Here is a 27873-nt window from a genome sequence, read left to right as displayed (position 1 = left end):
AAATAATATGAGGCCTTCCAAATATCCACAGCAGTAAGTTGTGTAATTGACTAATTACTTTTAGTGTTTCTTCAACTATGCAGATATTGTGGTATAAAGCAATCATATCATGGCAACAAAATGAACGTATAGAATGCGTGCAAACCTGCCATAAAAGCAGACGACAAACGATCACAAAATAAATGGAAATGAAGTTTTGTTGCATTTTGCAGCATTTGGCATGAACTTACCTTTGAGTAAGCTGGCAGGGTGATGTTTAGATTGCATATTGCACCATGAGTCAAAGTCCTATAAGATCTCGGCTCTTTTATGAAGGACAAGCGCCCACAAGGCTCTTGAGTGTTGTCTCGTATCTACAAGTGATTTGCCAAGTGTGCAGTTAAACGGCTATATGGATCCTATTAGTATTATAGTAGACATATGAATGCATAGTTGACTTACTTTGATGAAAAGAGCCAGACGGTTCTCTTTAAAGGCATAGAAGCTGAAGACATGATGCTGGCCGCTTTTGGTTAAGGGAACCAGGTTTCCAAAGCAGTCTGCATATATTGGTTTTCCTTCTAAAACCTAGAATGCAACATAATGACAATCTCTATGTTAAAAATCCATTCAATTATACCTATTCAATTATATAGTTTTTATGCATTTATGCAGGATCTTAGAATGAATCAGGCCGTAATGGCTTAATTAAAATCAGAATAAAGACGTCACAACCACACTTCCAGCAAACCTTGGAAACCTCTTTCAGAGAAGCAACGCAACAGAGGAGAATGCCTAAAGATGCAAAACAAAGCAACTGATACCTCCAGATGTGGAGGTATACTGAGAAATCGATAATCTATTTTATACCTAAAGCTGATCGAGCTGCATAGAAGTATATTAACGGGAATGCATTGCAGCAATACCCATTCAGAATTCTCAGTGTTGATATTTGGACGGCCAGGGCCTGTCCATTACTCACCTCCACGTCTCGGCTACGTGCCACTTCTGTGAAGTTCTCTTGCTGCTCCAACGTTTTATCCATTTTATCATCAGTCATACAGAAACAGCGCAGTCGAGCCTCAATAGGGTCATGCGTTTTGGCAAAGATTACGAATTTGGCCATGTAAGGTACACAGATGATCTCACGATACACCTGAGTGGCGAAGTTCACCGACTCCTGTACTTGCCTGCAGTCGATCAGCCAGAATCTGATGAGGAAAATTAGGGATATAATGGTGCTTTTGTGAGCTTCAACCAGGTTTGGCACATTTGCCCAAAGTATACTTCAGTTTTGACACGAACACTAGCGTATGTGCAAAGTTTCGTCCTCGTCTGGTATCTGTGCTATTTCTCTCCAGTTATGACTGTTAAAAACGTCTTTGTACTCATTTAAACTAGAGTTGTGGATATGTCTTAACCCCACACAAAAATGCATCTGCAGTACCACTAAACGCTCTTATGTACTGGGATTCATTCATACTGAAAACTGGGGGGCGCTCTATGCACATTTGGTCCACTCGTGTTGAACAGCCATATCATGTGACATTCCAGGAAATCCTTGACATAAACAAGGCTTCCAGTGCCTTGTAATGTGCAGATAAGGATGTTTTAGAGACAATAAACACACGATTGCAACAAATTTATGATATCTGTGTTCTTCAAGCCATGTCAGGTATTTTCGTAAAAATAGATTATATTTATAATGCAATTATAATCGACTTAGCCTTTATCATTGTGCAGAATACTATAAAAGAATACATTTTCTGTCTGATTTTTTTTATCCAAAGCCACATCAGATCACAGAAGGTTATTTAAGTTTGGAGCAAAAACATGTGAGAAGTGAGAAGTTTGATCAAAGAAATGAGGGATTAAAACAGTGTGAATAGAAAGTAGTCAGTAATTATAATCAAGACAAAAGAAAAGAATAATTACAGCCATAACCAAGCCGTAGAGGTGTGAATGTGTGCAGGGGAGACTGAACCTGAATGGGGCAGTTTGCACCACAAAACAATAGAGACAATACACTTAAAAGATGACAATAAACATCAGTTCGCATTTTAGAGACTTCTCAAAATAAAATCACCTGACATGGTCTTAAATACAATTTCATAAAATTCAGAGTTTTAGACTCATCATCTTCAGATTTGAAATATAACATGGTCAGACATGTGGCTTTAGCTGCAATGCACTTCAGTTTTATTTTCATGAAGATATTTCATAAAAATAAATTTCTAATAACTTTACAAAACTTTGAAGCTATTTATGTATATATTTTTTTCATTATGACAATAATTAATTCTTAACTTTGACTGCTTTTAAATGAGACCATACTTTTCAAAAGTGGGGGTGAAGGCTAAAAGGTTAATTTAGTGCAAAAAAAGTCCAAGGGGGCATGTGTAAGCTGAGCGTACAGAGTATGTAGACGAAATTTGACGAAGACTAAATTTCTATCACGTACTGTATCGTACACAAGCATACGCATAAAAACCGGAGTATATTTGGGCTTTACAAAAATTCATCATTCAAAACATATATTCAGTAATGCTCTTCTGTTGCTTCTAGAGAACATACCTGGCGGACACGTTTGTGGTGAAAGACACACAGTCATTGGTGAATGTTAATGGTGTAGTCCCAGTGATATCCTCCCACTGAGCCGGAGTGGTCCCACCTATTTATGGAAGAAACGTTTTTGGTTACAAAATACAAAAAAGTCAGTATTTTTGGTATTTTCAAATGAGTCGCAGCTGTGTTTGTTGTGTGTCGTGGGTTTCGTGATCACGGAGATGGAATATAAATGCATAATTTACATGACCGAAAGAGCAAAAAGTGGAGCTAAGAGACGAAATCTCCTATGACATGATATCATCGAGGCGGAGAAAAGAACACAACCCTGCAGACAACAGGTAAATGCTGTTATCGCCATTTTACGTGTTCGTGAACTAAATATTTACAAGGCTTTTTAAAATGCCGGTGTTTGATGTGCGTTTGACCAATCAATGTACACTCATGTTACTGATAGTTCCTATAGTGCTGGTTTTGACCCTAGTAGGAGCTAATTTAGTTCCCCCTAAAGGCAGGAACACACCAAGCCGACGGTCGGCCGTCGGGCAGTTTTTCCAGTCTTTCCGACTAAGTTTTCTCAGTGTGTTTCGCACCATCGGCTGAAGTTGGTCCTCGTCTGCTTTTTTTCGGCCGATTCGAAATGTTGAATCAGCGTCGGAGCTCATCGAGCCATCTGATCATTCTGATTGGCTGTTCAGATACTGCCACCTGCTGGTTCGGAAAGGCATTTCATCTTACGCAGGCGCAGAACTGACGTGCTGCTTGGCCGTCGGCTGTCTAGCGTTGGTTTGGTGTGTCAGGCCAACTGTGGACACAGACGCTGCCGACGTGAGCCAACCCCGCAGTCTGCTTTCGTCGCCACTAGTTCGTCAGCGTCGGCTTGGTGTGTTTCGGCCTTAAGGAGTTCCTAGAACTAAAATCGTTCCTAGTTCCTGCGGTGCGAACACGGACTTCAGCCAATAGTTCTAGGAACTATGAAAAGGTTCCTCCGGTGCGAAAGCCCCTAATATAAACTGAATAAATCCTAAATTGGTAACTCTGGATCGTGACACTATTTCGGCAATATTCTGATAGCACAACAGTGTTACACTTATGAATGCATTACTGTATAGTTGCCTCTGTAGGGGTTGGGATTAAAAATGTATTCTAACACACCATATCATATATGTCCCCGTGTACTTTCTCACCTGTGATGCTGCATAGCAAACGTAACGTAGGAGTATCTCCACCTCCGAAGCCTCCCAGGACTGGGTCAGCAGAGCTCTTCGGGACGGGGATGGTCATGGTTATGGGTTTGTGGAATTTCCTCCTCCGTGGTTCCAGAGTCACTATAGGGCTGAATGTGGCTTTATTACCCAAATTCTTCCTCACTACATCAACACTCATGGGTTGAGCCTGGCCAAAAGGCAATAATGAATAAAATGATCACAACAATTGTCGCTGTTAGCAATAGAATGCCTTTGACAGCACATAAGCTGAATTCCGATTCTACGATCTACGATTTCCACTGTAAAAACTAAATTTGCTACCTGCAGGCCGACCCGGATGCGTTTAGTGAGCGCTCCCTCTGGGAAGACGGCCTGTACTTGAGGAACCACTGTGCTGCTCAGAACTCCACCTTCTGGACCAATGAGATTACTGTCCTGCTTAATTCGCGACACAACAGCAAAATACTGTGGAAAGTCTCGAGTGATGATGCGACAGATGCGCTTCCTCTCCAACTCTTCTGGCGGGTCCAGTCCTGAAATTTAAGATGGACGTACTGTACAGCATATGTATATGTATTCAAACTAGTGGAAACAAATCTCTATAATGGGAGGTTACAATTTGTAATCGACCATGTTATGTTTATACATAGATTTTTTCCTCACCCTCGTCCATGCCGTTGAGGATCTGGTTGAGCTCTTCTTCTGTGTACTCGCAATGATGCTCTTTCCAGCTCTCTCCTGTTTCACTGCGTAAGATCACCAGCTCCCGCTCCTTCCCTCGCAGAGCCGCAAAGTGAGGGATCTCCACAATCACCGGCCTAACGGCAAGTTACAAGAACGTTATTTATACAAATGTGTGTGTGTCTGTTTGTGTCTAAATGTCTGTAAATTTAACCTACAATTAGGTTAATAAATTCACTGTAAAATGCCCCTAAGAGGCTTACGCTAAAACAATAAGGGAATTAATATAATATACAGAGGAATCAGAAATTTCTCATTGTATTTACTTTGTTTCTTGTTCAATAATGGTAACTGCAACAACTAGATATTAAATAAAGTCTTTGTCATGTATTAATAAATAATGTGTATTATATTGTTTTGTTTCATTAGAATGTTTGAAAAACACAAAAAGAAAATAATTTTTTATCAAAAGCAATTGGACTTGGTTACCAAGTCTCGATACTTTTGATTAAAATTCTACTGGGTGTAGTATGGCCCAAATTAATGAAATCTTTCACAAACATACTGAAAACCGCCATAACAATATTCATGTTATCTTCATACCTAAAAAATGCACACAGCCACAGAAACTCATGCTGCAACTAAAGTAGCTCAGCAAATGGCAAAACAAATGAAAATAAAATAAGATGAGCACAAACAACTGGGTACGAACAGTCACCTAAAGGAGCTAAAGGAAACACAGATATTCAGAATGACACACTTGTGACAAATCACTACAAACACTATGATGTTTTGGTCATGAATTTCCCAAACCTGTGACATTTTGATGGCAAAGTATAGAAGTATATTTTGCTTGGAAACAAGTTTGGAAACAATCATGAGTAATCAAGGCTAAAATGAAAAATAAAAATGACACTAGGGTGCACCTATGGTACCATTTACTACTAAACAGAGCTACTTTACAACAAAGCAGAACCAATACAACACAATTAAAAGGAAGATAGTGAGAAAGGAGAAAGTGGGGTGTGGGACTGGCATCCACTGATTGTTTTATGTGTCACTCCTACCCCAGAAATTTTGTCCCTGGTGGGCCCAGTTGCAGAATGCGGCTAACCAAACTCTCGCCCTCATTCAGAGGGGGCGGGGCAGTAGGGAGGTGGAGCTTACTGTCATCCAATAGCAGCAGTGAGAAAAGAGAGCATAGGTGGCATATTGTCGAGTTTGTTTTGACACCTTCCATTTAGAAGAACTTTTCTTGAAACAAATGTTTAAAAAAAAAAACAACCCTGGAAGGATTTACATTTCTCTGTAAGTGGCAAGTAATAAAAAAAGATGATGATGATGATTTTCCCTATTTAGTTTTCTAGTCCACACTAAAAGTCAGTTCCATGCCAACTCTTTGTGTCACCCTGTCCCAAATGGCACCCATAAGCTCTTGCATGCAACCTTCAGAAGGGGGGGGGGCGAAAACTTCTGAAACCTAAAATGACAGACGGGACGCTCTGCAGTCTTGTGGACTTTATGGACTGTTGAACATGACTACAAGTACACATAAACTCTGCCATTTGGGAGAGAGTTTACTTGACAACAATGCCATTTTGGGAGAGGCTAAAGTGAAGAACTCTGTCACACCGCCAACGCATATCTGCCCTTTTCCTCATTGAAATTCTGTTCTGTCAGTTCCTACACATTCAGTTTTGAACAATGACTGTGCTCTGGCACTTTGCAATAACGCCTTCAAAGGATATTCCACCCAAAAATGAAAATCACTGACTTTGTTTTTTCGTAAAAATAATCCATCTCTGTGAGTCCATATAATGCAAGTGTCTGGGACCCCCTAAATTCAAAAAGCCGGGGTTTGGTAATCCAAACAACCCCAGCTGATGAATCAATGTCTTCTTCAGAACAGGTGTGTGAGAAAAATAATAACATTTGAAACTTAAACCATCACTTCTGGTCAACTGTCATACACACATTCATGAGTTTATGTTTGATGTAAACGTCAGAATGTTGTGATGAATGATGTAAGCAGAAGTTTTGGATTCCCATCATGTTTGCTTTGTGTGGTTTTTGATGTGTCAACTTAGAGGGTTCCATCCAATGCATTATGCGGACTCACAGAGATGGAATATTTTTCTAAAAATCTTTGTTTGTGTAGATCTGAAGATAGAAAGTCATATACATCTAGGATGTATAAAGCAGGGGCATTTCCTCTGAGGAGGCAAGGGAGGCAGTGCCTCCTCAAAAAAAACTGGATTAGAAAATAATCAATATTACAAAAAAATAATAATAAAACAATGCAAACATTACAAAATGTAACATTAAAAAGTGTAAAAGTCACTTGTTTTTTAACTGTGTCCAACAGCGACACCCGCAGGTGAAGTTACAGCGGGAGGCTTGCCTCCTCTGTTCCCGTTGAGTTAAAACAGACACCCTAAAGTGTACGGTGGGTTTAGTGGGGGGTAATTGGGGATGAGTGAGGGAAAGTCACATGAGAGGAGGCAGTGCCTCCATTGCACTGTGATTGGATATGATCAGTTATGAATGGATATGATTGGTTCACGTGATAAATCCTGCCTCTTGTTTTTGTGCGCATTCTCATCGGCCTGAATGAAGACAATGAAGATGTTAATGGGAAGACTAATCAAAAAGTAAGTAAACAACCATTTTACTGCTTTATATCACGTCAAAATCACATTTAAAATAGCCTGAAAACATGAGGACTGTGGGGGAGTACATCTTCATGGCTGTGACCAGTGTGTATAAGCTTGATGACTGCTGAAAATAAGTTGACAATTAAAATGAAACGGCCTCATACTCAGGCTTCAGCCATGAAACGCTTGACGCCTCTCTCACCTCATTAGGCAGCATGGTGACTTCTGCAGAATATATCTTGTTAAAGTCTTAAAGAAGAGTATTTTCGGAGCACAATGGTTGGTTGCTCCAATTTTGACACCACCAAAGAATGGCAGTTTATGATCAAACATGGGACTTACATACTGATGAACTTCACTCTGGAACACAGAAAGTTCCTTAGATCTGTATTTGGGGGAAATGTTTACCAATCCCAGGTACTTCTTTCAGCCTGACCTTAGCATTTCCTACCTTCACAAAATACTTTGATGCTGCTCTGGCTCCACTGCGAATCCAAGGGCTTTTGAGTTTCCACAACGAATGAGTTTAGATCAATCGGATACTTTGGTGTCTCAGAATAGAGATCTTGTTCTTGGTCTCCTTCAGAGGCGAGGTTTGAGAACTAACCTTCAGAGGAGTGTTTTGTTGCTGAGAGACTATATTCCTGCAGGTGCTCAATCCTAGAAAGATCTATATACTGTGCAACTTCACTAGCATGAGCACATGTTGATAACATTTTCATTCATTGGAACGTTCACTGTGCATGGGTATTCTTTAGTAGTAAATCGTTGATTTTACATCGGTTGTACACTCACTATTGAGGTGCATTATGGGATTGAATGGGTGCACTCGATAATGTCCACTATGGTTTCGGACACCACTACAAATGGCTGTCAACCTCAAGTAGTGCATTATATAAAAGTATAGGGGGTGATTTTGGACATAGCCCTGGACTTGCACTATAAGGACTTTATGTAGATTACCATTCATCAGCTGTTAGTTAGTAAGGGAAAAACATATTAAATCAATTCAAGATGTTTTTTTTATGGTGCATTGAATTTCCCTGCAAGCCAGGGAACCCCCCCCCCCCCCCCAATAAATAAATAAATAAATAAATAAATAAATCAGGTAGTACAGCCTTGTTAAATACAGAAAAGCAGAAGCAGCGTCAGTAATTTTAACAGGAAGTGAGTAATAAAGGCAGCAAAGAACACATGTAGACAAATGTACTGGACATTCTTTAATTAAAGGTGAAAAAGTGTTGATACTCAGAAAGTAGTTGAACTCATGTTACACCGTAAACCAGAGGTGTAGGGCCACAGTCCTGCAGAGTTTTAGTTCTAACCCTGCTCCAACTATCATACCTGCAGTTAGTGATGGTTGATTTCGAAACCTTTACAATTTCTTTGTTTCGAATCAGTGGTTTAGAGTGTGTATCAAACTGCCAAAGTCACATGATTTCAGTAAACGAGGCTTCGTTACATCATGACTGCTTCCAAATGTGCGGATTCACTGAGATCGGCTACCATTGAACAAGTGTTTATGGGTTTTACCTGATCTCTGATCAGTTTTACATTAGTATAATTAAAAGGAATAATAGTAGTTAATAGTCTTTTATTGGCCTGTTTAACTGAGCTGTCCATAGGACAAACAAAACAATCCCTGAAAATTGATAAAAGAACACATATTATACAGACAATTGATATTTAATCTTATTAGATGAGTAGTTAATTGCATTTGATAGATTTTACTTTCAATAAAACATTTGCAATGGGTTTGTAAAAGGTGTTTTTATGCATGTTTGGCTTGAGTTTTTGTTGCATTTACACTGTTCTGAGCAGCAGGGGTCACCAGCGAGTGGCGTTTTGGGCGCTTCGAAACAGTGAGTCATTTTGTAAAGCAATTTGTTCAACTGATTCGAAGCTTTGTTTCTCCCATCACCACCTGCAGTTTTCAAATAATCCCAGACGACTTGATTAGCTGGATCAGGTGCATAAATTAAGGTTGCAGGACTGTGACCCTGTGCTTCCCTGCCATAAACCCATTTGTCTAATTTGGCATTACATTTTTGCATAGTTCAGCCATGAAACTCTTCCGGGTAGCTGATTTGTTCTTTTAAGATGACAGTGCAGCCAAACTATCTCTCTTTCCTATCTATTCAACCTTATATATACTGTGTACTGTGCAGTACTGTGGATGAGGATTTTCTTTACTCCTCCTCCTCCCCAGCACCACCTGTCTAGATCTGCTGTGGGAGTTCTCTTATACTCCACCTTGCAGAAGTAGCATTGTAATTCTGAGTGCATTTCAGCAGTAAGCTTCACTTCAATCGTTCCTACACTTCATTTTTACATAAAATTTTGTTTCATTAAAAGAGGAATTGTATACATTAAAGCTGGAAGGGGAAAAAAACATCAATTTCAAGATATTATCACAATAAGATATGCTTGAGGGAAACAGTGGTGTTTTACAAGGTATGGGACTTTACATTTCACTAAGTTTACCAAAAGTTTACAAAGTTCATGGCTTTAAAGGGGCTATATGTAAGAATTTGTCATGTATTAATCACTTTTTATTGCTTATGTATGAACAGCTTGTAATGAAACTTAAAAAACCTCCCTAACTTCCTAAGTTGTCTACGAAAGCCTATAGACTGATTTTTATGTGAAGGACTCGTTTTTGCCGGGAAAATCAAAAGGATGTGACTTTTATGATTGTATAATGCTTATACAATGTTCAGGGTAATGCCGAAAGATCCGTTCTGTACTGTAATGTCAATGTGTCATGCAAAGAAAAGGGATTAATTCAAACTATAGTGTCACACAGCCAGACGTCAGGATGATCGCTAACAGTATATCGCTGCAGAGGTATTTTCAACTTTTGACTTCTCAGCACAAGAAAGACCTTTGCAGTGAGTATATCAGGGACGTGAATCACGTTCAGTCTTGTGTGCAAAATAATTTACTGCTGCAGTTCAATTAACGGCCACCGGTGTCGCTAATAACAAGGGTTTCTGAATTCTACATACAGCCCCTTTAAATATATATCCATGAATTTCATTTGAGGGATACAGTTAGAAGTGATGATTCTAGCATGTTTGCTGAAATACCACTTTTGATTTAGTTTAGTATAATCCATAATCCAGAGCACCAAAATACTCCAGCACTGGAATCTGATCACCAAATAAACTCATACCAATGGTTGCTTACCCAAGGAACTGTGCTCCAGAGGGTCCAACCTCGATCAGCCTGCTGGCGAGACCGTCTCCCTCTACCATGGGGGGCATGGTTGCCAGTCGGTGCCTCTTGACCAGTCTACAGGTGACTCGAGTAGGGGCGCTGCACTTCCGCGGCGGAATGAGCAGTCGTAGACCATTGTGACGACATCCTCGCATGGCACCTCCACGGGCGTCCACCATGAAGCTGACCAAGAAACTGCAGTGAGGATGCACAATGTTATTATGCATTTGAAAAAGGGATCACATCTTCAGATGAAGGAAGAGTTTAGTAATAATAAACAAGAAAAAAAAAAACATATGCACGTCATGGAATCACAAGTCACTTCGAAAGGTGATCATGAAATTCCAGTCTCAGTGTTTGTATGTAGGTATTAGTACGTAACAAGTACAAAAACACGTTTGAAATATACAATATGGGTGTATCAACAACATCGAAAATGTAAACATTATTGCGTATTTACAGCTTTAGAATTTATGTTTATAGTTATAAATTTGTATACTTATATTTTTACCATTTTAAAGATTAATTTAAGATCCCAAACTAAACATTACCACTGTTATATAGAGAGTATAAAAAGAATATATAAAACATAACGGGTAGATAAATGCTTTCCATTTTCAATGAAAAGTAGCTAAAGCCTGCTCAAAAAGTCTTTAAATGTCGCCAGATGACGTAAAGCACCGACTGTCGACACTTTGCATCTGTTTTCTCTCCTAATCCATGTTCACATACTGTATTTTAATACAATATATAGCTAAATGTTCAATAAAGCGTTCTACATATTTTCTGTCAGACAACAGAACAAGTGTGATATAGTGACAGACATGTTAACCAGCAGTCTAAAAAGTCGCTAGTCGCATTTTTGAGAAAAAAGTCAATAAAGGCGTGCGCAAAAATCTAGTGACAAAGTTGCTAAATTGGACAACACTGAACAGAAGTACTCTAATCACTATCATTTAATTATTACTAAACTGTCAAAAAGCAGTATCTAAGTGTCATGTGTTGTCTGTTTTCATTGTTTGGGTTTAGATTCAGTACTTGGTTTCTATGGTTACTTTCTATGGTTTCTAATTAGTCTCACCTGTGCCTTGTTGCCCTCAATAATATGGATTATTTTTATGATCATTTTATGTTTAGTTTTTTGGTGTATTTTATAGTCATTTTTTGTCACAGTATATTGAGAAAATATTTTGTGTATCCCACGGCAAACAACATAATTATTACATGATACATATTGGATAAACGATTACAGAAAAGTTATTCATTTTAAGTTTTTAAAGTGTAATCTTGTTTCACATTATGTAATAATTTGAATCAAGTTAATGTAATCGAGTCAATTACATTAAACAAATGCAACTGAGACAATACTGTAACCTCCATGATAATAAATACATAGTATCAAATGATTAATTCCACAAATTCAGTATTCATAAATAAGAATTCATAAATGTGTACGTCAAGGTTGTTCATATGTAAATAATTTACATTTCAGATGCTGTCAGAATGTCAATATTGTACGTGTGTATGGAAACCACACTTTACATAAAATACATACGAATACCCATAAAATCACAGTGGATATTCAAACGCATCAACATTATCAAAACAACATATATCACAGTTTGATGTTCATGCAAACACACACACACACACACACACACACACACACACACACACACACAACACCTGCACAGATTGTCTGGAATTATGATTTAGAGATTCAATCCTGGAGACACAACATGCATGGCAAACAAAAAAGTGCCTGTGATTTTAATGTTAATATAATGTAAATTTTTCAGTAATTTCAACATTGAAAATTCTTATGCTGGTGAACTGCACATATTTCACTTTCAGTAATTATAAGGCTTTAGTAAACACAAATTAACCTGATCTTAAGTATATACTTAAATTGATCATTTATTTTGTTTTATAATTTGTTATTTTTTTGTTCTTCTGATCTCACTTAAGTGATAGTGATTGATCTGGGATCACAGTAATGCTAGAAAGAACTAATGGCTGGATGATGATGATGATAATAATAATAATAATGTTACTGTAATGGTGGAATATCACATCATACAGGATGAGTTTCATCAGTTCCAAAGTCCATGATTAAAAACATGAACACTTTCACGCACAGAGCTCACTACAGTGGAGAGATATTAAAAACAAACAAATGAGAAATAAACAACAACACTGTGTTAGTCTCCAAGACGAGTTTGTGAAATGACCAACAACATTCAGATGACTTCAAACTTGCAGTGCCTTTTGGCATCTTTAGGGTCCTTTGACAAAATGATGTTATAAGATTCTACACGTAAATCTAAAAGTCAAGTGTGTTAATGTCATAAGCCTGATGTATATATATATATATATATATATATATATATATATATATATATATATATATATATATATATATATATATATGTGTGTGTGTGTGTGTGTGTGTGTGTGTGTGTGTGAATTTGATCACAAATTGTAATATTCCAAGAGGCATAGCAAGAAGAACTAAGTGGTCCTTGTGCACACTGAATGGAGCAGAGGAGGTCAGAGGTCAAATGACCCGTCGCTCTAGTCACCTGCTATTGTCATGGTCATGACATGGAGAACAACGGCTGAATACCGTCCATCAGAGAGAAAGAGTCAGAAAGAGAGAATGAAGTTTGAAAAACAGAGATACTTACAGTAAAGTGAGCAGTGATATAGCAAGAAAACTGTAGGTTTCTGGTTATTAAAGATTTGTGCAGAATATGTATGCATATTTCATTAAAAACCTTAGGCAATATCAAGAACAAATATTTAATTGTGATTTAAAAGAAGAATCATTCACAATAAATCCAGTAACATGCATAAAGAAAGTCAAATTGAATTTTGGGATTTTGATTCCATGTTTTTGATGACAGATGTTTTTCATACCCAGAATGAGCAGGACTTGAGGAAAGCGCAATGTTGTCCAAGTTCTCCATGTCCCAGCTCAGTCTGCACGAGTCCTGTTCATTTTCTCTTGCGAGAGAAGACACCTGGAGTGGAAAAAGGCATCTCTGTTAAAACTGGGAATGATCCTGCTTAAATAGCAGCAGTTTAAGTGACTGATATTATTCACACTAAGTGTAAATCGCAATAAAAAGTATTTTCTTTGCACTAAGAGTAAATAGTTGTTAGATGCTATTTATACTTGGTGCAAATAGCTGCAGATATGATTCACACCTCAGTGAATTGTAGTATATTATTAAACAACTTATTTAACCAATAAAAAGTTAAGGACAGTTGCAATCCTTACAAATTCTAGAAGGGCACCAGAGGGTACATATACATTTATTAAATGATTATACAATTATATTATGTTTGCATATTACATTTTACAATATTCAAAAAAGCAAAAAAAAAAACCAACAACTCAAAACCCTCAACTTCACCTGGTTACTGTACATCATCTCCTCCACCATCCCATAATGTTTTGCAGGATAGTAGCTTTGATGAGTGGGTGTGTAGGATCTGTCCAGACTGAAGGAGAACACACAATACACACATCCATCAGTAGTCCTCAAAATACACAGTATTAGAACCAAAATAGTGAGTCATCATAAAGAGAGAGCGACGTCTCTCACATACCTTTGTAAGCGACTATGTCAGCGTTAGCAGAAAGAAGAATGAGTGGATTACATTTAAATGTATACATTTACTGTGAGTTCCACTGAGGAACTGTAGGTGATTACAACGTGGACACAAAAGAAAATTCGACAGTATCCAAACTGAAGTACCTGTCCGATCGGCCTCCTTCTAAACTGAAGCGCAGGTAGTTCATGCCGTCCAGGTACTGCCCAGGTAGAGAGTCGTCTCCCAACTCTCTCAGATCCTCTGCTCTCAGATATTCTCCACCATCACCGGTCATGGTGTCATCACCTGCTGACAGACAAACCGTGTTATTACTGTAATATCTGTTAAAGCATTTATCCAAAAACATAAGAGACCTTGAGAGGAAACACCTGAGAAGCATCATATATGCATATATTATTATATATTCTTTCCATATACACTATCAGCAAAGCCTGTCTCAGCAGTCTACTGTACACTGCAGCACTTCTAGGTTAGGATAGGCTAAATGAAGCAGCCGCAGTTCTTAAGTCTGGCCAGCAGGGGCAGCGTCTCTAGCATGAGCTGTAAGCCAATGACTGACAATTAAATCAAGACATACTGTAGACCGACAGTGGCGTTTGGCTTTCAGTTGCATACTGGCTGCCTGGAGTGTGGAGCAATGGTGAAAAAATGGTTAAGTTGAAGTAACTAAAACTAAAAAGTAATAAAAACTATACAGACATTTTTTTAACTAGAACAACAAAATTACAAAAAAAAATTAAATAAAATTAAAATGAAAACAGAAAATATAAAAATAATGTATTAACAAAAAACATAAAAGTATATCAATGATACTAAAACTGTTAAATAACACAAATACGCTTTATGTATTTAATCTCACTTTATTAACCAACGTCTTTGCGGCTGACCTTCGATCATCCAGTTCAACCATACGAATAAATAAAAATGACTTTAGATAAACATCACATTTGATCTGCCGCACAGTTATTTTTTTAAAAGTAACTTTCACCAACACTGCGAGATAATTACTACACAGACTTATAAATTCATATTTCAACTTATAAAATACTCCAAAATTTGGCATACTACTTAAAGCTATTGACTGCATTAAATTCCAATCAACAATAGCAAAAATAAAATAATTTAATACATATCATTGTGTTAGGTTAGTCAGTCATTTAGTGAACTGCAAAAATGTAACCAATCCCATCATGCCATGCACACTTCTTCCATATCATCACTGTCGGGCGGAAACCTTGTAACTCCATATTTTGTCTTTTTTTAAAAACTGTCAGTCAAACCTCTTAACTCCACCCACCTCTATCCTGAATGAAGTGTCACAGTTTGGAGCGTCTCTGCTTGTTTGAATATGTCTCAAGAACTCAAGAAACACTATATATAAAGGCTAAAGTTTTATGTATTTGAGGAGCGTTTTGCTTGAAACGTGCCTCGTAACTGAAGGGGCGACAAAGAGCCCCGCATTCGCCATCACACCGCACACATACAACAGGATTGGAAATTAACAGGGCCTCAGGGCAAAAATGCTACCAAAAATAACAAAAATGCTTCCAAAAACCAAGATATGGTGGAAAAAAAGTTCTTATTTTTAATATTTATAAGCAATACTACAAGAGCAAAAGTGCTGTTTTCCCGAATATCAGCACATTTTCAAATGTGATATTGATTTTATACAACAATTCAATAAACAATAAGTTAATTGGCTATTAAATGACTTACATTTTAGACACAATTTTGTCTGTTTTTCCTCTATTTTGCTAATTAAAATAATTCCAAACAGTTTCAGTTTCGTTACTGAATGAATCCGTGTTTTTTAAGGAAATGTTCTAATGAATAAATCGATAACTCAATCACTTCTGCTTTGTCCCTGAATGAATCAGCCATTTTGAATGAATCGTTTGACTGAATGATTCAATGACTCATTGGTTAAGACAATGATTTGCCGCAACCTACTGGCGGTTTTAATATCATTTAATTTTAGCTGAGGAACGAAGACTGAATGCTGTTTTTGTTTACGTCGTGATTGCAATAAATGTGGATATAGTTATGTATAGTCTCTGACCATATATAAACCCACAATATCAACTCAGTGTTCAATTATTTAAAATATAGTGTTTTTTCCATTTTGCTGAAAAGTATCGGTTTTGGACAATGTTTCTGCCCGACAGCGACGACATACAACTATTATTAACATCATTAAAACCACAATCAGAAGTTTGAGCAGTTATTACACCACACCAATCCACGCTTTTTATACCTTCAAAATCAATAGAGTCATCTGACATAGCCTCATCATCTATCTGTATCTCTCTCGGAACTGCAGGAAATCCCATGTTAAGACACATAATTAACCCGATCACAGCAGAAAACATACAACAGATTACAAGAGAAAACTCATCAGACGTGCCTGAAGATCCTCGGGATTGACTGATTGACTGACTGATGGACTGATTGAATAAAGCAGTTTAATAAAATAAAAATGCAATAAAGTCATTATTTGTCTCACTCACCCTCTTCGTCAGACACTTCAAGCACTTCCGTCATGGTCTCTGGCACATTTAGCTTGTGTTTCTCTGTCACCGTCTGTATAGAAGCACATTTCTTTAAATACAGTAAAAACCCACAGTGTATTTATTTGCAGGACCGTCTCACAAATGCATATTCTTAAGTGAACTTGCCGTTGTTGTAGTGATAATTTCTTCTGTCACTACTTTCAGCGTGTCAACCACAGAAATGTAACCAAGACGACGTGCGATGGCAAGAGCGGTGTTTCCATTCTACACAATAAAGGACGTGACATCAACGACAAGATTAGTCAACGTCAGTTGCTTTTTTACATTTTTCTTCTCCTCAGGGTAACTTGTATTAAAGTAACTTGTCTATTTTGCCAGTGTGTGTGTGTGTGTGTGTGTGTGTGTGTACTCACCACAGTGATGGCATTGGGTTTGGCTCCATACTGGAGTAAGACGTTAATTAAGTGTGTGTTGCCTTGTTGTGCAGCCTGGTGTAGAGGCGTATAACCATTCTGACAAAAATGCAAATATTACATTTCACAATATGCCCACGTTGCTATCTTTTGTGTAATTCATATATATTTTACTCATGATTATATAGTATGAGTGACAAAACTGTCTTCATATTAATATAAAACATATTTAGATTAAGAAATACCTTTGTTTTAGCATTGACGTTTGCCCCGCTCTTCAATAGAAAATTAACCATCTTAGCATTTCCATAGTGACAGGAGACAATAAGAGGTGTGTATCCCAACTGCAATAGAGATCATGTCATCACAGTCAGTGAAATGTATTAAAAAGCCTTGTTTTGGGGTATAATAACGCTCTTCTTACTTTGGTTTGCTGGTCGAGGTTGGCACCATTTTTAACTAAGATCTCGGCAACACCGACTTTGTCTTCTTGGGCAGCAAGATGAAGAGATGTAAGTCCACTCTGAGAAAACATTAAAAACCAACCAAACCAGATATTTACTAGAGTTCAGCATCGCAAAAAGAAGAGCTTAATAACAGTCTGGGCCTTGGTTATTCTCAGACAAATGTAGGGTCCAATAACACATAAAACAAACTGAACAGCACAAGCACAATAAACAAGCTCCTCTATTTCTAGACCACTTGAGAGCCATTTCCATTTATCAAGAGTACAAACACAAGAGTTTAAGGTCAAATGGCTTATATGTCCTTTCCTTTTCATTGCTTTGTGTTATCGTTATTTCTTTGCTGTTTGCTGTTGCTGTCAATCATCTTCACAGTGAAAATCCTCCAGTCAATTTAATTTAATTTCCTATCGTATCAGAGAGAAATGTAGCAGCACATTGATCTGCCAGTCGTAATGATGCATTGAATAGTTAATGATCTTTATAAGAGTTCACAGTGCTGTTGCAGATGAAATATAATGTGCATACCATATCTTTTCATGAGGTTAGATACCGATTTTCAATCACTCAAACACCTTTATCTAAACCTCTCTACTTAACCGTCGGTCTCGCATATCCGCCATGTTTGTACAAAAGTTGGGACACTGTACAAATTGTGAATAAAAACAGAATGCAATGATGTGGAAGTTTCAAATTTCAATATTTTATTCAGAATACAACATAGATGACATATCAAATGTTTAAACTGAGAAAATGTATCATTTTAAGGGAAAAATAAGTTGATTTTAAATTTCATGGCATCAACACATCTCAAATAAGTTGGGACAAGGCCATGTTTACCACTGTGTGGCATCCCCTCTTCTTTTTATAACAGTCTGCAAACGTCTGGGGACTGAGGAGACAAGTTGCTCAAGTTTAGGAATAGGAATGTTGTCCCATTCTTGTCTAATACAGGCTTCTAGTTGCTCAACTGTCTTAGGTCTTCTTTGTCGCATCTTCCTCTTTATGATGCGCCAAATGTTTTCTATGGGTGAAAGAACTGGACTGCAGGCTGGCCATTTCAGTACCCGGATCCTTCTTCTATGCAGCCATGATGTTGTAATTGATGCAGTATGGGGTCTGGCATTGTCATGTTGGAAAATGCAAGGTCTTCCCTGAAAGAGACGACGTCTGGATGGGAGCATATGTTGTTCTAGAACTTGGATATACCTTTCAGCATTGATGGTGCCTTTCCAGATGTGTAAGCTGCCCATGCCACACGCACTCATGCAACCCCATACCATCAGAGATGCAGGCTTCTGAACTGAGCGCTGATTTAGTCCGGGGAATTGGTGATCTTCTGCCCATCTTGACTTCTGAGAGACACTGCCACTCTGAGAGGCACTTTTTATACCCAATCATGTTGCCAATTGACCTAATAAGTTGCAAATTGGTCCTCCAGCTGTTCCTTATATGTACATTTAACTTTTCCGGCCTCTTATTGCTACCTGTCCCAAATTTTTGGAATGTGTAGCTCTCATGAAATCCAAAATGAGCCAATATTTGGCATGACATTTCAAAATGTCTCACTTTCAACATTTGATATGTTATCTATATTCTATTGTGAATAAAATATAAGTTTATGAGATTTGTAAATTATTGCATTCCTTTTTTATTCACAATTTGTACAGTGTCCCAACTTTTTTGGAATCGGGTTTGTAGTTTTTTAACACTTTTTATTTGTGTTTCCACATCGGTCGTTGGAGTGTGCACCAATCTGCACTTCCGATTGTAAACAGAAAGTGTCGACCATCTTTGGAATACTCATTTCAACATTCTACGATTTGAGACACTACTTCTAATGTCAAATACTGACGCAGCACGTATATCGAATTTTATTACCTGACAGCATTTTGACTTATCAAAAGTAAAATTAATCAAAATCAAAATTAAAATTCTTAACGCAAGTTTGCAAACTCTGCCTCAAATATCATTCTACAACATTTAAAACTGATATCTGTAGTATTTTCATAGCCATTCACCTTAGTGGTTACATTGACTTGAGCTCCTCGTTGCAGAAGCAGAGCTGCCATCTCGCTGTGTCCCTCCTGCGAAGCCAGATGCAGCGGCATCACCCCCTGTTTGGTCTGGATGTTGGTCTCCGCTCCATACTGCAGGAGAGTGGTGGCTATTTCCATCTGATTCTTTTTCGCTGCAATATGAAGGGGAGTGTATCCATTCTACATGAATGGAGAAACGATACAGAGCACAGTTAGGCTGGTGTGGCTGGATAGAGTTTTCATATCATCCATAATTCATCCATATTCTCACCTTGGCTGTGGCATGGGGAGATGCTCCTTTGTCCAAAAGCAGGAGCGCCACCTTCTGGTTATCATAGTGAGCAGCGACATGTAGAGGAGTGAGACCGTTCTGCTGGGATGAGGGTCAGTGCAACATGATTAAGGGGAACTGTTAGCGTGGCAAAAGCATTAAACCAAACCCAATGACACAAATCTGATGTTAGCAGGGAATGTTAGAGCGCGTTTAGTTTGAAGGCAAGGTTATCGTCTATATTAGAGTGCAAGCTCGAGAGCAAACAAAACCTGGCTCCTTATTAAAGAAAAGAGGAAGAAAACAATGTTGTTTCCTTTTCTTAACAGAATGTTATCAGTAAGTGAAACGATGCTTACCAGGACTCTTGCAGTCAACATTGCCTCAATGTATTTCTTTTAAACAACATCCCAAAAAATTCTATGAATTAGGCTAAAACCAAACAGTTATGTCAAATATACCCTCACAACCCATTATGTCTTCATATAAAATCTACAGCGGTTTGCTTGTGCCTACCTTCCCAGCAGAGTCCGGCGGTGCACGTCGCTGCAGAAGTAGTTTCGCAACGTCCAGACTGCCATATTTTGATGCCACATGTAAAGGCGTGAACCCTTTCTGTGGATGTTTAAATGCAGAACACAGATAAATCAACTAATCCTGGTCAAACACACTAATCTAACTGGATGTAGAAATAGATCGAGGCATCATTTCAGTGTAGACAGCATCACTGATTATAATGGGTTCTATTGTCTTAAGTAGACACACGTTACAGTGTGTTTGTAATAATTGTCAAACCAGCGTTTAATGCTATTAACACACCTTTCCAACAGTGGCTATATGATTGAGAGATTCACACTTATATACGACAAGAAAGGGACTCACAACTATTACAAAAGGTGCAATCATTCATTGACGCTCAACAAGGTAAAACTACATTAAGAGGCAGGGGTGTAAACTTTTGAGCAGCATGATTGGTGTTCTTATTTTTTCAATTAGTACTGCCATTCAGAAGATATTTACATGTTTCCTAGAAGACAAAAACATTTTGCAGATTCTGCAAGGCGTATGTAAATGTATAAACTGGTCTTTTCACCAGGGAGGTAAAATCTTGCATTCACTGACCTTGGTAGCTAAGGAGTGGGAAGCACCAGCCTCCAACAACACTGTAGTAACGTCCAGATGTCCCTCGCGCGCAGCGATGTGAAGAGGAGTGTAACCGTTTGTGGTCGCCGCATCTGGATGAGCCATGTGTTGTAGCAGGAGCTGGACGATCTCCGTCTTACCCAGACGAGACGCGATGTGAAGCGGAGTCTGATCCTCCTGACGGGTGAGAAGAGTTTGGATAAAATTTTCTGTTTGGATGATATTAGATAAGATTTTAATATGTGAAGAACTCGGGTACGAGTCTGTGAAACACCAGTCACGATAAACTTGTAGACGCAAGCTGAAATGGCATGGTTGCTTCAGCAAATGTGCTTTTATCTCTCATTTGCTTTTTGGGGCCATTTTTAGGGTCTAGTGTTGGTGGTGCGTTATTTTAAAATGTGATGTAATAAAACATTACCAGATTCAGATTCTTCTGTTTCGGATAAAACTGAACAGGCTTTTAGTGCCAATCCCTGGATATTTCACTTTTAAACTGTCGCAAAACATGCAAAAGGCAATATAATATCTTTCAGAAATGTCACCACAGGTACGTACAGAGAAGAAAGCAACACTGTAAACAACAATGGACTGGAGGACATAGAGCAGATCTTGCGTACCGTACTGTATTGTACCGTACCGCTATAATTTGACAATATTGTTGAAGCATGCCTTACCCTTGCTCTAGCGTCCACCATGGCTCCATTCCTCAGAAGACAGCGAACAACTTCCATCTGTCCAGCACGGGCAGCCATGTGCAAAGCAGTCTCTCCACGCTGGGATAGAATACAGAGGGAGTTTAAATAGGTCTGGTTTAAATAATTTACTTAATTTACTTGTTTATTGGAGTATTGAGCTGTCAGGTTAGCAACATGTAAACCCTAAACTCTATTAAAAATCAATTGCAAGTTGATTCTCCTGCGTAGAGCGCTATTTGTGTGGAATGCCTATACAGAAAAGTCCCGATTGGTCACTTAAGGTCACATGATGAAAAAGAGGCGGTTCAGTGTTTACTCACTATGTTGCTGACATCAGGCGAAGCTCCATTCTGCAGCAGCAGAAGAACGATGTTGAGGTGACCCATGAAGGCTGCCACATGGATCGGTGTGAGACCAGACTAGAGAGAGAGTGAAGACCTTAGCATAATTATCTAATCAGATCAGTACGTTAGATGAATAGCTTTCTGAAGAATGAGAATGCTATGTGAGCCGGCATCAGCGCCATCAGCCAGTGAACTGGCATATTTCTATATAAGCTTCACACCTGCTGATGAACCTATGAAAGGGAACTGCAGATCTTTCTGTGGAATTCTAAACAGATTCTGTGCAGACATATCCACAAACTTTTCTGCAATAAAATGAGAAGAAACACCTCCATGCTGATCTCTGTGCTCATACCTCAGTGACGGCTTGAATAAACGCTCCATACTTGATCAAGAGCTCCATCACCTTGACTCTGTTTTTCTTACAGGCGATGTGTAGAGGAGTGAAACCGTTCTAAAAACAAAAGAAGAAAGATTATAAAAATCTTTACAGAGGACACAAGCCTTACAGTAATCAGAATGCACGTACCAATGCTCGAGCGTTCGGGTTGGCTCTCTTGTCCAGCAGGAGTTTGGTAACTCTGTAGTGACCGCAGTGGGCGGCAACATGGAGGGCTGTCAGGTAGTCCAGTGTGACATCATCAACGGGCGCCTTGTGCTGCAGCAGGTGTTTGACACACTCCACATGGTCACCCTGCGCTGCCATGTGGAGCGGAGATAAACCATTCTAGACAGAAAAAGAAAGTAAGGAGAAATAACTTTATCATTGATACAAATTAATACTTGTGTATGTGTAATATTTTCATATTTGTCTTTGAACCTTGAAACTTTAAGGAGAGAGAAAAGAAAACTGTTGTTGGTAAGCGTTATATAAAGTAACGCATCACATTATTGTGTTACTCTTAACAGGATTGTGCAGCATTCAAAATTGAATTGACATTTCCTGAATTTAAAGCGGACCTATAATGCGCCTTTTACACGATGTAATATATGTCTCTGGTGTCTCCAGAATGTGTGTGTGAAGTTTCAGCTCAAAATACCCCACAGATCATTTATTATAAATTTGCCCCTATTTGTGTGTGTCCCTTTAAATGCAAATGAGCTGCTGCTCCCTCACCCCTTTCCAGAAGAGGGCAGAGCTTTAACAGCTCAACAACAACAAAGCTGGAGAATCTCACGCAGCCAAAATGAGGATTATTAGTAACGAATTAAATTGCTATTTCCTTGAATTTCCCTTTGTGTAACATAACAAGTAACACATTGAACAAAACATGATATTTTGAAGTAGAAACACTGAAATAGTATTTGTACTCCGATAATATAAAATATATGAAATGTACTCCAATAATCTTTTATTTAAAACTTCAAAAACTATTTTTTTACAGTGTATAACTAAGATTACTTAATAATTCAGGTATTAGGATGCAATTTCAAACAGTAACACAAAACTTACCTCCTATAATGCATTACAATTTATATTTATTATATTATATTCTAAAAGTCCTGATTTCAATCGTTACCTTGGTTCTGGCCAGCATAGGGGCTCCTCTCTCCAATAAGAGCTCCACTGCGGTGTCATGTCCACTTCTTGCTGCGCAGTGTAAAGGTGTGAGGCCATCCTGCAACACAGACACAGAAGGTCACATCAGTAATTTCATTACAAAGCACTTTGGGACTTTAAACACCTCAAAAATGTGCTATATCATATACATTCCCCTTATCTCCTACACACTCAACCATAGTGTCTCTGCAGTACAGTGTAGTCATCACTGCTGATAGCACATAAAAAGCACTGCTGAAGTCAGAAACAACAGAGCGTGAAGTGTGTGTGTGTGTGTGTGTGATACATCAGTTACTGCAGGAGGGAGACTGCAGAAGAAAGGGACAGAACACAACCAGCTGGACTCCACACTGCAGTCAAAATCTGAGGAAGAACACAGCCGGCCATGGATTTAATCAGACCACACACACACACACATATATACGCAGCTACAGTGACTCATCATCAGTGGAAACTGCACATAGGAACTATGATTTCCACTAATATTTTGTTTCCAAATCAAGCAACAAGAACTGTATCTACGTATTTTATAATATATAATACTAGAGATGCACCAATGTATCGGTTAATAATGGGTAACGGCTGATAAAAGCAATTATTTTCACAGTAGCACTTTATTTTCAGTCCTGTTCCCCATGTACATACAATGTACTTATTATAGTAATTACAATAATGGGTAATAACTAGGTACAAACCCTGAACCTACCCCTAAACCTAACCCCATGCAGTTACCTTATATTTATTACCCTTTACCCAGTTGGTGGTGATTGAGGAGATTCCCCCTTCCATATGTAAAGCTCTTTGTGTACCCAGAAAAGCACTATATAAACGTAAGGAATTAATATTATTGTTATTATTACCTTACGGTAAGGTAAGGTAAGGTAAGGTAAGGTAAGGTAAGGTGAGGTAAGGTAAGGTAAGGTATGGTAAGGTATGGTAAGGTAAGTTAAGGTAAGGTAAGGTAAGGTAAGGTGAGGTAAGGTAAGGTAAGGTAAGGTATGGTAAGGTAAGGTAAGTTAAGGTAAGTTAAGGTAAGGTAAGGTAAGGTTAGGTGAGGTAAGGTAAGGTATGGTAAGATAAGTTAAGGTAAGGTAAGGTAAGGTAAGGTAAGGTAAGGTGAGGTAAGGTAAGGTAAGGTGAGGTAAGGTAAGGTAAGGTAAGGTATGGTAAGGTAAGTTAAGGTAAGGTAAGGTAAGGTAAGGTAAGTACACATACTGCCATCGGCCGATTGTTTAAATTCAGCTGATGATCAGGGGGCGGAAAAAAATGTGTTCAGACTGCAACTCGTACTATGTGTGAAGAAAATCTCTCTTGTGTTGAATTTAGGGTCAATTTAACGTGACAATAATGCATTAACAGTTAAAAAAATAGCAGCTTTAAAGCAGACTCCGTTTGACCCTATGAATCACCCATAATTTAGGGTAGCCAGGTCTGCAGTTTTTCCCTACACCAAACATGACGCTTATGACGGATGCCCCCCTCACGGGCTGGGGAGCAATCATGGATGGTCGGTCAGCTCAGGGTCTGTGGAGGGGTCATCTTTCTTGGCACATAATTGCCTGGTGATGATTGCTGTCTTTCAAGCATTGAAGCACCTCCTCCCAGACCTGAGGGGCCATCATGTGCTTGTCCGGAAAGGCAACACATCGGTGGTCAAGTACTTAAATCATTGGGGGGTCTGAGGTCATGCACCCTTTGCAAACTGGCACACCAGTTCCTCCTGTGTGTCACAGTCACCAGCTGGAGTGCCCTTGATAGACACCAGAAGGCACTCCACCCCAGAATATTGCCACTCAGTCAACAACTACACTTCCCATAAGTCAATGAGAGCATAGTCTGGGAGGTCAGTGAAATTAGCAATGCTTAGAAAGTCCTGGATGTGGTCCTCAAGCGAGCAAGCTCCTTGACGAAGGCGGACAAGACGTACTGTTGGATCCATTGTTGGCTCAGTCTTCTGTCCACCTTTGTCAAGAAACTTGCTCGCTCGAGGACCACATCCAGGACTTTCTAGGTATTGCTAATTTCACTTACACATCAAACAATGTATGGGAAGTGTAGCTGTTGATTGAGTGGCAATAGTCTGGGGTGGAGTGCCCTCTGGTGGCTATCAAAGGCACTCCAGCTGGTGATCTTGACACCGTGGGCTCTGGGAAGCTCTACATCCCTGGGCACCAAAACCATGGAGCAGACATTCTGTCAAGGCAGGAGCTGAGGCCCAGGGAATGGAGACTCTACCGAGAGGTGGTGGAGCTCATATGGAGGGAATTCGGCCAGGCAGAAGTGGATCTATTTATCGACACACTGTCCAGTCTGGTTCTCCCTCTCGTATCCAGCCCTTTTGGGTTGGATGCCATGGTGCAGACATGGCTGCATCTGTATACAGATTCCCTCATCATTCTACTCCCGGGAGTTCTGGAGAGAGGCCATCGGGTTGTGGCTTGTCTGTTGATGGTGGCCACCTTTCTGGCCAGCCCGAGTGTGGTCCTCTGACCTTGTATCCCTCCTCTGCACTCTCCATTGGAGATTCTGGTCAGGAGGGACCTTCTGTCTCAGGCAGGGGCAGCTGTAGGTTTGGCCTCTGAGGGGGCCTAACTCATATGCTCAGGTCTCTCAACTATGGTTGTTGATACCATGCTTGCCTCTAGAGCTCCCTGCAAAAGGAAACTGGCAGAAATCATCAGCTGGATCCAGTTAACTGCTGGTTGGTACAGTGCAGGAATTCCTACAGGATTGATTCTCCACAGGGTTTACGTGGCGGCCTTAGCTGCTTACCACACACCTTTGGGTGGTGTCTTTGGGGAGAAACCCACTGGTACCTTGTTTTCTCTGTGGTGTGTCAGATCAGGAGGAGTATGGCAGCTTAGCCTTATTAGCCCTACAAGATGTGTGATGCGGAGGGCTGGTCCTCTCCACACACATTCGTCAGGTTTTACAACCTAGATTTGGGCTCTACCCCTGGGTATCAGGTGCTTCTGTCTTAGTTGTGCTCACCTGATTTCACACAAGACAGGCACTGGCCAGTACGGCGGCATGGGTATAACGCGTCAATTCTCGATGCAGCGCAAGTTCCCTTGAAAGGGAATGTCTCGGTTACAGCTGTAACCATGGTTCCCTGAAAAGGGAACGAGACGCTGTGTCACCCTGCCATACTTACTTCCGCCTATCAGAAGCTGAAATTGTTTGGTCAGCGTCTCATTCCCTTTCAGGAACCAAGGTTACAGTCATAACCGAGACGGTTTTCAATCAAAGAAGGTACCAGTCCAGGATGAGCCATTTGACCTTTCTTCAGGTGTTCCTGTTTCCCCCACAATATAAAGACATTCAGGTCAGGTGAATTGGTGACACTAATTTGCCTAAAGATATAATTAGGACAGTGAATGTATTTGTTTTGTCCCTGTTATGGCTTGGTCATCCATCCGGGGTGTTTCCCTACCAATCCCTGTTCTTTCTAACTGACATCTTTCTCATATCTCATTGATAAGTGCTAGCCACCTGGGCTATACATGTGTACAAAATTATAAAAATAAAGTTATTACTAACCCTTGTTTTGGCATCAATCTGAGCCCCTCTGTCCAACAGCAGATGCACCATATTAGTATTTCCTCTTTTAGATGCAACATGTAGTGGCGTGATCCCATTCTGTATAGAAAAAAGAAAAAATATTTTTAAAAATGTATAATTAAATTCTAAATGAGTCAAGCTTGATGACAAACTTTGATGTTGGCTTGACAAAGCTTTGTCTGAAAGTTTGAAATAACAGAAAAAGTTTGAAGATTTTACTCAAAGAAGTCAATAATATGTTTTAACATGCTAATAACATGATTTAGCATGTTACTAGCATTTTCTAGCATGATTTAGTACACTGCTAACATAACATGCTTCAGGAATTATTTAGTACATTGTTAGCATGTTTCTAGCGTGATTTAACACATAGCTTGCATGTTTTAGCATGTTGCTAACATGATTTAGCATGTTGAAAGCATGTTTCTTTCATGATTTAACAGATTGCTAATGTTTTTTGTTGTTGCTATGTTGATTTATCACATTGATAACATGTTTTAACATGTAGTTAACATGTTTTAACTTGTTGCTAGCATGTGTGTAAAGGCTGTAAAGACACACCCGTGCAGTGAAGTCCACAGCGGCACCGCGATTGAGGAGCAGCGTCGCCACATTCACGTTTCCATAGTGAGCGGCAATATGCAGCGGCGTGAATCCACTCTACAAAAAGAATCAAAAAGGGGGCGGGACACATAAAAAAACACATGAGATGTCAATCAACATTCCTATGATGCGTCAGAGCTGAGTCATGACTTCATCTTGTTCTAATAGACTGCGTTAGCATGCAGCAGTCACATGTTGCTTCACATGAAAGAATAAAAGACAATTATGGAAACAAATTGAGCTCATTGTTGCTTCAAAGGCTGCATTAGTCCCAGATGAAGAAGTCTGGAAAGAAACCTTGACAACTAACATATAAACATACACATATATACTGTAAGA

The 27873-nt window shown here is 39.1% G+C and overlaps 1 protein-coding gene across 7 annotated transcripts in view; it reads right to left on the bottom strand.

The window, feature by feature from the left end:
• ank2b (ankyrin 2b, neuronal) overlaps positions 1-27873 on the bottom strand; it is an 85944-nt gene that overhangs the window by 27999 nt on the left and 30072 nt on the right. For 2 of the 7 annotated variants that reach the window (XM_048186436.1, XM_048186438.1), the window contains 30 exons: positions 27493-27591; positions 26911-27009; positions 23330-23428; positions 22339-22536; positions 22165-22263; positions 21786-21884; positions 21445-21543; positions 20747-20944; positions 20141-20239; positions 19625-19723; positions 19336-19533; positions 17275-17373; positions 17096-17194; positions 16851-16949; positions 16603-16701; positions 16435-16507; positions 14071-14212; positions 13922-13933; positions 13726-13813; positions 13226-13329; positions 12889-12924; positions 10277-10501; positions 5501-5599; positions 4416-4570; positions 4074-4285; positions 3732-3939; positions 2554-2650; positions 962-1190; positions 442-567; positions 231-353 (listed from right to left, as the gene is read on the bottom strand). In XM_048186436.1, the coding sequence (XP_048042393.1) occupies positions 231-353; positions 442-567; positions 962-1190; positions 2554-2650; positions 3732-3939; positions 4074-4285; positions 4416-4570; positions 5501-5599; positions 10277-10501; positions 12889-12924; positions 13226-13329; positions 13726-13813; positions 13922-13933; positions 14071-14212; positions 16435-16507; positions 16603-16701; positions 16851-16949; positions 17096-17194; positions 17275-17373; positions 19336-19533; positions 19625-19723; positions 20141-20239; positions 20747-20944; positions 21445-21543; positions 21786-21884; positions 22165-22263; positions 22339-22536; positions 23330-23428; positions 26911-27009; positions 27493-27591 (3711 nt within the window). Of the gene's footprint in view, positions 1-230; positions 354-441; positions 568-961; positions 1191-2553; positions 2651-3731; positions 3940-4073; positions 4286-4415; positions 4571-5500; positions 5600-10276; positions 10502-12888; positions 12925-13225; positions 13330-13725; positions 13814-13921; positions 13934-14070; positions 14213-16181; positions 16242-16434; positions 16508-16602; positions 16702-16850; positions 16950-17095; positions 17195-17274; positions 17374-19335; positions 19534-19624; positions 19727-20140; positions 20240-20746; positions 20945-21444; positions 21544-21785; positions 21885-22164; positions 22264-22338; positions 22537-23329; positions 23429-26910; positions 27010-27492; positions 27592-27873 lie in introns of all 7 variants that reach the window. The other 5 variants (XM_048186435.1, XM_048186440.1, XM_048186441.1 and 2 more) reach the window with 5 other exon arrangements.

This window comes from Megalobrama amblycephala, linkage group LG3, assembly GCF_018812025.1.
Source record: "Megalobrama amblycephala isolate DHTTF-2021 linkage group LG3, ASM1881202v1, whole genome shotgun sequence".
NCBI classification, from domain to species: domain Eukaryota; kingdom Metazoa; phylum Chordata; class Actinopteri; order Cypriniformes; family Xenocyprididae; genus Megalobrama; species Megalobrama amblycephala.
This window is presented reverse-complemented; position numbering and strand designations above follow the sequence as displayed.